Consider the following 9,974-nt stretch of genomic DNA (forward strand, 5'->3'; position numbering starts at 1 on the left):
AAGAGAGATCCACCAGATCGAAGCAGGTACCTGCTGTCTAGTTCCATGTACTGTGCCTCCTGAAACTAATCTGGGATTTTAGCAGGTCAGCCCCCAAAACTTTACCGCCTTCAAGATGGTTTCTCGACTGTTTGTCCAGTCTATGTTTTTCTTCCCATTTTCATCTTCACCTGCTTCCTTTGTTTTTTATTTGTGTCTAACCAGAAGCCCAGTTTAGAACGAGCTTCTCTTTTGCTCAAGCGATGCACGTTCTTCGATTAACAAAAATCAACCCTGGGAAGACGGATGCGCTTTCTTACTTTTGTCTTATTGGGTCGACCCTGTAGCATGGATTCTGCCGAGGCCGTTTATTCCTTCCTCCAGCTGCCTGGGTCCAAAGCAAACAACATCGACTAGGACTGGACTGAGAAACAGCCGAAGCGACTTCCAGCGAGGAATGGGAGGCAATTAGCAACATGGACACATGTCATGGCACTACTGGACCAAAATTAGAAGGAGAGCCGAATACAGTATAATGAATGGACTAATCCTTGCCATGTTTGATGCCCATGAATGATTTTTTTCCGCCACCGAGCTAATGCATTCACACTGTTCACTGACCCACAGTCATCCCTCGTACAATTCTATCGCATTTCCGTGTATCGAGCTTTTTTTTTGACGTGAACAGCAAGAGCTTTGTTTTTGCATTAAAGAAGAATAGATGTTTTACACGGTTCGGACAAATCCGGACCAAGAGTCCGGTCTTTCGTCAGAGGGTATTGGCAGGAGAGAGACAAAGAAAAAGAATAAGAGAAGACGCCATGGGTTTTTATGTGTCCCCAGCGCCCGCCTCTTTGTTGGCCTCGTAGAAAATCTTGACACCTTCTCTTATCAGTCCAGCAAGTGCAGTCGGCGTCATCTCCTTCTGCTCAAATACCCCATGGTTTCTTTATTTCCACAGGTTCCACACTATGTAAGTAGCAAGTGTGATTGCATCTCTGTTTTTGTCCTTGCTTCCATCGCATGTGCATAGCCGAGACCACCACTCTCCAATGAAGGTTGCCCAGGAGGCCAGCATGCCCATCCTGTCATCAGCTTGCTGGAATTGGAGCCAAACCTCTTTCGCAAAGCAGCAGGTCAGGGCAATGTGTTCGGCCGTCTCCTTTTCTTGATCACAAAAGCAACATAGGTCATTGTGCGACAATCCCCTCGCTTGCAGACGATCCGCCGTCCAATTTCTGTATCGAGCTTTCAAACTGACTGCAATGCGATTGCTGTCACATATCCCCGCGGAGTAACATGTTTGATGCCCATGGACGATTTTTTCCACAACTGAACTAATGCATTCACACTGTTCACTGACCCACAGCCATCCCCCGTACAATTCTATCGTATTCCCGTGTATCGAGCTTTCACACTGATTGCAATGCAATTGCTGTCACATATTGTATACTAGTACTAACATAGCCTAGTTGATTAGAATGTACTCCATCTATAAAAAAAATAAAAAATCATTTAGATCACTAAGGCCTTGATTGGATTAGGATAGCTAAACGGGTTTACTAGTAAACAGGTCTTATCATCGGTTTTACGAAAATGAGTTTCCATGGAGGATTTTTGTTACGATGGGTTTATGGAATAATTTGTTTGGGTGAGCAAACAATAAAATAAGTTTTGGGAGAAATAATGTTTGGATTAGCACCCGTGGCAGTCGTCCCCACGGGAGTTTGTTGAGAAAAGGCATGGAGCGAAAAAAGTTTGTTTTCTGTAATCGTGTTTCTACAAAAGCAAGTAATAGTCGTACTTCACGAGACGCGTTTTCCTGACTTTGTGAAAATCGAGTTGTACTTATCCACGTTTCTGTTGGGCCACCCAAATTCGATTTTAGTTTTTTTTAGAAAAGGCCATCATGACTAGCTTTATTGCATATTAAATCGGAATTACATCATCCAAAAGTTTGGGGATAACACAATCAGGAGGATCGTTAACCCAACTCCTACTACGCTTATTACAAAACAAATAATTTGCTAGCACATGAGCTACTTGGTTCGTTTCACGACCACAATGCCTAAAGCTAACCTTCCCAATCAGCGATGCCACTTCCACGCACTCCACGAAGATCACTGCTGCCACATCCCATCATCTGTTTTGGCCTGAGCACGGTTCAATCATCGTTGTCGAGTCTGATTCAGCTTCCACTCTAAGGAACCCCAAGGAATTCGCAAGCATAAGTCCATCCCTCATCGCTTGAGCTTCAGAGGATACTACATCAACAGCATAGGGTAAGAATTTACATTGGGCTGCCAGGAAATTCGATTTTAGTTTGTTACACGGTTATATGAGATGACGGGAAACTAGTGTTAATAAAACCACGTATCCAACAATAAGTAGTGATCTAAACGATTTTATATTTTTATTTCTTTATAGAGCGAGTAGTGGTTATTATTTATTGAAGACCCTCTTGACCAAGACTCAAAAAATCTGACATCCCATGTTCTGACCCAGTCATCAATCATTTCGCCCAAATAAGTGATATTCTCTGTGTCGATCCGGTTTTAGTAGCCCGTTATCTTGGTTTAGCTACGAGCGAAACCATTTTTCATATGTCTTAATCACCAGTGAAAAAGAATCTGGAGAGACAAGGAGAATCTGCACGTTACACAGAAGTTGTTGAACATGCAGTGTTAACTCGGTCCAGCTAGCTTGCTCTCCATTTCAGTTCAGAATACTATTGTAAACATTTTCTACACCGACGCTCGCTGATAGCTGAGTAGTAGCCACTAGCCAGCGGCGCTACTATGGGTACTGCTCTGTGCCTGGCGGTGCTCCTAGTGCTGCTTGTCAATGCTCCGGCCTCGGAGGCGGCGGACGACGACGACGAGCAGCTGCTGGAGCGGTTCATGGAGGCGGTACGGAACCGCGGGGAGCTCGGGGGATGGACCCGCGGCGACGGCGCCTGCAGGTTCCCCGGCGCGGCGTGCGTCAGGGGAGGGAGGAGACCTGTATCGCTCTCCCTCGCGGGGATCCCACTCGACGTCGATTTCAGCGCTGTCGCCGGCACACTGCTGCGGCTGGGTGCTGTCGAGGTCGTCAGTTTGCGAGATGTCAACGTCAGCGGCTCGCTTGCAAGCGGCGGCGGCGCCGGAGGGTGGAGGTGCGGCCAGAAGCTGGCTCAGCTCGACCTGTCCGGGAACATCATGCTGCGTGGATCCGTTGCTGATGCCGGCGCTCTCGCCGACGCGTGCGACGGACTGCGGGAGCTGAACCTGTCTGGTAACTCGCTCGTTGGCGGTGGCGGCGGGAAGGGAGATGGTGTGGACATTTTTACCCGCCTGGATGTCCTTGACCTGTCGGACAACAAAATCACCGGCGACGGCGAGCTCAACTGGATGGGTAGTGTCCGCCGGCTGAACCTCGCCTGGAACAAAATCTCTGGGCCACTCCCGGTCCCGGTGTTCGCCAACTGCTCCAGGATGGAGTGGCTTGATCTGTCCGGAAATTTATTGTCCGGCGAGGTGCTCCGAGGGGTCCTGTCTAGCTGCACTGCTCTTGTTTTGCTCAACCTCTCCAACAACCACTTGATGGGCGCTTTCCCGCCGGACATCGCGTTCCCAGCGTCGCTCTCCTACCTCAACCTGTCGAACAACAACTTCTCTGGTGAGCTCCCTGGCGACGCACTCGCTGGGCTCCCGCGGCTGTCGTCGCTCTCTCTATCCTTCAACCACTTCAGCGGCTCCATACCTAACTCTTTAGGCTCGCTTGCCGAGCTCAAAGTGCTGGACCTTAGCTCGAACTCGCTCGCCGGCGCTATACCAGAATCACTCTGCCCGAGCACCGGCTCCAAGTCCAAGCTCGAGGTGTTGTACCTGCAGAACAACTACCTCACTGGCGTCATCCCGCCGACGATCTCCAACTGTGAAAGCCTCGAGTCCCTAGACCTCAGCCTCAACTACATCAATGGCTCCATCCCCACATCCCTCGGCAGCCTTGCCCGGCTCCGAGACCTCATCCTGTGGGAGAACAAACTCAAGGGTGAGATCCCGCCGTCGCTGGCTGGTGCTCGCGGACTCGAGAACCTCATCCTCCAGTACAACGGGCTCACTGGCATCATCCCAACGGAATTCATGAACTGCAAGAAGCTGAGATGGATATCGCTCGGGAGCAACCGGCTCTCCGGGTCGGTGCCAGCATGGCTAGGGCGGCTAGACAACCTTGCAATCTTGAATCTCAACAACAACTCCTTCTCAGGGCGGATACCGCCGGAGCTAGGAGACTGCAAGAGTTTAGTTTGGCTGGATCTGAATGACAACCAGCTTATTGGATCGATACCACCGGAACTGGCAAAGCAGTCTGGGAAGATGGACGTCGGCCTCATCATCGGGCGGCCATACGTATACCTGCGCAACGATGAGCTGAGCAGCAAATGTCGCGGCAAGGGGAGCTTGCTCGAGTTCGCCAGCATCCGTTCCGAAGATCTAAACAGGATGGCTAGCAAGAAGCTGTGCAACTTCACACGAATGTACATGGGCAGCACAGAGTACACTTTCAATCTCAATGGCTCCATGATATTCTTGGACCTGTCGTTTAACAAGCTCGACTCCGACATACCCAAGGAACTTGGGGCGATGTACTATCTGATGATCATGAATCTTGGGCACAATCTACTTTCTGGTGCCATCCCAACCCGGCTTGCAGGTGCTAAGAAACTGGCTGTGCTTGACCTGTCACACAACCAGTTGGAAGGCCCAATCCCCACTTCATTTTCGTCACTATCATTGTCGGAGATTGATCTATCATACAATAGGCTGAATGGATCAATACCGGAGCTGGGATCCCTTGCTACTTTCCCGATGAGCCAGTATGAGAACAACTCAGGCTTGTGTGGCTTCCCTCTGCCAATGTGCCAAACATCTTCTCAACTCCACCCCCCACTAGTAAGCAACACCTTCAGTAATAAGTACCATCTGCTAAAAATCCTACTCCCAACTATCACACTAGTTTTTGTTGTTATTGTTATTTTCTTATACTACCCATCGATGAGAAACAAACTCAAGAAAAGCAGGATCAAAGCTTCCGATGATCCCACAGATCCAGCAAACCATCAGTTAATCTCACATCTTGAGCTTGTTCGCGCCACTAATAATTTCAGTGAAGACAACATGTTGGGATCTGGAGGGTGTGGAAAGGTATTCAAGGTTCAGTTGAGCAGTGGTTTGGTGGTTGCAATAAAGGTTCTTGACATGCGGTCCAAGCGTGCCTTTAGAAGCTTCGACGCAGAGTGTGGTGTGCTTCGCATGGCGCGGCACCGTAACCTGATACGAATAATCAACACATGTTCTAACATGGATTTCAGAGCATTGGTGTTAGAGTACATGCCCAATGGTAACTTAGAGGCACTACTTCACTTCTCACAAGGGGGCAAGAGACAATTCGGCTTCCGTGAGAGGCTGCAGGTTATGCTCGAGGTGTCGATGGCAATGGAGTATCTACACCATGATTACCATGAAACTGTCTTGCATTGCGACTTGAAGCCAAGCAATGTGTTGTTTGACAAGGACATGATTGCGCATCTGGCTGATTTTGGCATTGCAAGACTACTGCAAGATGATGATAGCTCTGTGTTCTCCTTGAGCATGCATGGCACTACTGGGTACATGTCACCAGGTACTTAGTAGTTAGTACTAATTATCCTGCTCAATCTATTGATTTCTTGTTTTATAGTTGATTAACTATTATTGGTCATTCATGTTGGAATTTGTTTTATCCTTTTCTTCCACAGAGTATGGGTCGTATGGGAAAGCATCACGAAAGAGCGATGTATTCAGCTATGGAATCATGCTCCTTGAAGTCTTCACCGGAAAGAGGCCGACAGATGCTATGTTTGTTGGAGGACTGAGCCTTAGACGATGGGTTCACCAGTTATTTCAGGCGAAACAACTTGTCCATGCCGTGGATAGACGGCTACTGCAATGCTCCGACATGGACATTGGTTTTCTTGCACCAATACTAGAGATTGGTCTGCTCTGCTCCGGTGACTCGCCACGCGATAGGATAACGATGAGCGATGTAGTCTTGAGGCTGAACAAGATCGAAGCAGAGTACGCTAAAAATACAACATCTACTTCAGGAAGTGCGTCACAGTGACTGGCCGCACTTACTTCATGGCCACATGCAGGATTCTGGAGAAAGAAAAAGAAAAGGGTGAGCAATAAATATCTGGATATACTTGGTAGCCTCCTTTTGTTTTGTTCATCAGAACGATTTGCTACCGACTTTGGAGCTGAAATCTGCGTGTTCTTAGTCAGTATCCTTTTTGTTGCATTTCTGAGTGTATTGTCCAATTTTATGCCAGCAGCACGACATGATTCCTAAAGCATTTGGATGTTCATAAACTTGCACACTTACTATTGTTTTGAGGACATGAATAGTATCACTTTCTTTGCTGGTTCACCTCAAGGTTCTTACCTCTTACCGTGGCAAATGTAAAAAAAAAACATCTCCTTGTCTAAATTCTCATCGTAATTATCATACTTCAAACTTCAATCCATATCATGCTACCAACTTCGCAACCAATTCGGCAGCCCTTGCTTTGCTTCAGGGCCACATGACATGCACAACCGTTCTTGAGAAAGAAAAATGGAAAGAGATGAGAATATATAATTTGGACACAGGCTGTAGCACTAAGTTCGTCAAGATAATGATTTGCAACCAGTTTTGGAACTTAAATTTTGTGTATCATTCTGCCATGTGTGCTTCGTACTGTGTGAAACGAAACACAAAATGTTCATAGAGAAGTCGGCATTATGTTGATCTAACTAAACCTAGAAAACAGGGGTATAGTTTATCTCTTACGGAGGACAACAGGATCAGCCAATTTGTGCATGGCAGTCATATAAGCCAATATTTCAGTTGTACAATCAAGAAAAATGCCGAGTATATGTCATATGGTAGTATGCTGGAAAACGGACAGAATTTGCAGGACAAGGTGTATGATAAACCCTCATAATGCTTTACAGAGGGGAAAGTGTCGATGTATCATTTCCATGGAAAGGAAAAATAACCTTGATTCCTAGAGATGAAAACTAACCTCGATACCAAATCATTAAACACTCCACAAACAGTAGAGCAGCAGATTTATTACAGATTTCAGTCTGCTGACAACACATTACCTGAATGTGAAGTAAAAATGTCATCAAATAAGGCATATTATACAACACTCACAGCACAAAACACCAAATAAGAATTGCAAAATAATAACACGTTCATGCGCTGCTTCAATCCTTCTTCTGGACCCTGAGTGTGAAGGCCTGGAGGGACAAGAGCACCTGCTTGATACGCTCTCTGATTTCGGCGTCAATCAGATTACCATCACTGTCAAACTTGGGCGGCTGCTGAAATGCTTGGACGAACAGCTCTGGCTTGTTGATGAAATGAAGATCTAAGAACACCCCGACCTGCCGGAGATGGTACTGCGATCTACCTCCTCCAAAGCCACCTCCTGCGCTGACAATCGCAGCAGGTTTGTCTGCCCAGCAATTCTTTCCCCTAGAAGCCCAGTCAAGTGCATTCTTCAGAGGGGCTGCAGTTGAAACATAGCATGTGAAGCAAATACATATACGAGCATCAATGATACAGTACAATCTAACAGGAAAAGCAGCGCCTCTGTTCCCAGTTCAGGAATCACTGAACTAGTGTCTATTGGGCCTTCTCGCCTAAGCCATTTTCTACAACTACAGTTTGTCTCAAGCTTCATAATAGCTGAATTTTTCAGGTTAGTTATTTGTCCTTTTGCTCCAGAGTCCAGACAATAAGGTGTTACGTCAACTGATTATTTTATTTCGCACGCAAACTAAGCATGGTATTCCATCACACCTGGTATTTATGGACTATGGACCAACCACATCATAAAATTATTGATTATGACATTTTTCAGAATTCCAATTTTATGTCCCAGATACTGGTTCAAGCACTAATGGCTCAATTTGGCTGCCATGTTTTTCTAAAAAATTTGGCTGCCATGTTTTTCTAAAAAAATTGGCTTCCATTCAGCAATGTTGTATAACAGAGTGTATTAGGCTCAACATCTTGGTCGGGTTCATCAAAAAAGGCACAGCAAAGAGGGAAAACAGCAAGATAACTTGATGAGAACCATTGCAAGGATCAAGAGAAATAGGGGCAACCACTGTCAATTAATAGTACTGAACAAAGTTTTACAGTCAGTGTGAGTAGTTCACAGCAACACAGTCTTAGGATATCTGGCAGTGCTGAGATATACTGCTAAATTACTTCTATAGTCGGATTGCCAGTAGGAGCTAAATGCAATAGATGGCTAGTAATATCTTAGATCCATCCTGAAATTAATATAAGTGAAACAGCCAAGTATCAAATTGCCATAATTGTTTGTTAAGACTGCTCAATTATCTTATATAACTACTGAAAGACAGAGTAAGATCTGGAGCTGTTACAGGACGGGCAATCATGTGAAGCAAACTTAACTGAGCAACAACTAGTACAAGAATGTTGGTTGCTGTTGGGCAGGGGTAGAGGGAAGATCAGCTGGGTATTCGGTGCGGCAGAATTGGATCGGGTCGTTTTTCAGCTGTGCCAGTTATCACTGAACTACATTAAAGTGAGCTAAAAGGATAGGATAGAATATCGACGCCCTTTTTCTTTATATAAAAAATTTGCAAGAAAGGAATAAAGGAACTTCCAATACTAGATGATGGCATGTTTACTGTCCCAATACTAAACTTTCGGCAATCCTTAATCGCTACTTTAGCGACATCTACTGACAGGACTGCACTAACTGGGCATCATGAGAGAAATTGGGCATCATGGGAATCAAACGAAACCCACCACTTCAGCACCACGAGAACAAAATGTGAATCCACCTTGTCAGACGTCGCACTATGCCACCAGAGTTAGTCTCTATTACCGACAGTTCCGGATAACAAAATCCTTCGTGGAATTGAGACGAAACAAGTGCACGCAACATTGCACATCACTAAGGAGAGACGCTCCAAATTAGGCTGGCCGATATAAATTGCAAATTATATCCATGTCAATTTGTGTGGCAGCAGCGACTGCCAATTTGGGCGACATATATATGGTTTCAGCAATCGAGGAGTGCTAGGCAGGAAAACGAGGCTAAAATTACAGAGATGGGGAGGGGGGACATTCGAGCACTTACTCGCGATGGAGTAGTTGTACTCTGGCGAGCCGAAGAGGAAGCAGTCGGCGCTGGCGATGCGTTCGCGGAAGGCCTCGACGGCGGGCGGGAAGCCCCCGTCGGGCGTCTCGAGGTCGGTGTTGAGCAGCGGCAGCGCGGAGATGTCGACGTGCTCCACGCGCATCCCCGGGACGGACTCCTCGCACACCTCCGCCGCTAGCCGGTCAACGGCGGGTCAGCAGACGACTAGTGCGAGTAATAAGAAGGGGAGAAGAGGATGGGCGGGAGAGCGTGCGTACCGGCGCGGAGGAGGCCGCGGTTGTAGGAGGCCCTGCGGAGCGAGCCGCAGACGGCGGCGACGCGGAGGATGGGCTTCGCCGCGGCGACCTCCATGCTCTCTCTCGTCTGCCGGCCTCTTCTTTCTTGGCTTTGGGAGGGGGGGGGGGGGGGGGGGGGCCTTCGGGTGGGTGGGTTCTGCTTTGTTTTTGTCCGAGTGAGTGTGACTGTAACCTGAACCTGATTATGTAAGTGCAACCTGCAGCGGTCAATGTAAACAGGAGGCTCGCACATCAGCTTGGATGGATGACGGTCAAAACTTGCCAAACAAAGCCATAAAATTCATCAGCAAAACAAAGTGCTGTGCTGTCGTTTTTTGAAGCAAACCAGAGTAAATTTCAAAAACAAAAAAACTCGGTCTGTGTCATAATATAAGAGCATTTTTTATACTATAACGGTGTAAACAACGCGCTTATATTATGAGACGGAGGGAGTACTAGACTAATAAAACTGGACGGACTTTTGTGTGCAGTAGGTAAGTTGATGGCAT

General features: G+C 46.9%; 2 protein-coding genes across 2 annotated transcripts; one reads left to right on the top strand and one right to left on the bottom strand.

The window, feature by feature from the left end:
* The first annotated feature begins 1,919 nt into the window (after positions 1-1,919).
* Positions 1,920-6,429, top strand: LOC147981915 (brassinosteroid LRR receptor kinase BRI1-like). Its single transcript, XM_087514155.1, has 2 exons — positions 1,920-5,643; positions 5,759-6,429. Exons 1-2 carry the CDS (start codon positions 2,778-2,780, stop codon positions 6,121-6,123), a joined length of 3,231 nt encoding a protein of 1,076 aa, XP_087370281.1. The 5' UTR covers positions 1,920-2,777; the 3' UTR covers positions 6,124-6,429.
* A 626-nt stretch (positions 6,430-7,055) lies between these two features.
* On the bottom strand, positions 7,056-9,588 carry LOC147981916 (putative NADPH:quinone oxidoreductase 1). Its single transcript, XM_087514156.1, has 3 exons — positions 9,448-9,588; positions 9,170-9,364; positions 7,056-7,558 (listed from the first exon to the last, which is right to left on the bottom strand). Exons 1-3 carry the CDS (start codon positions 9,539-9,541, stop codon positions 7,254-7,256), a joined length of 594 nt encoding a protein of 197 aa, XP_087370282.1. The 5' UTR covers positions 9,542-9,588; the 3' UTR covers positions 7,056-7,253.
* Positions 9,589-9,974: the final 386 nt, after the last annotated feature.

Source organism: Triticum urartu, chromosome 3A (genome assembly GCF_056163025.1).
Source record: "Triticum urartu cultivar PI428250 chromosome 3A, HENAU_Tu73, whole genome shotgun sequence".
Lineage (NCBI taxonomy): Eukaryota > Viridiplantae > Streptophyta > Magnoliopsida > Poales > Poaceae > Triticum > Triticum urartu.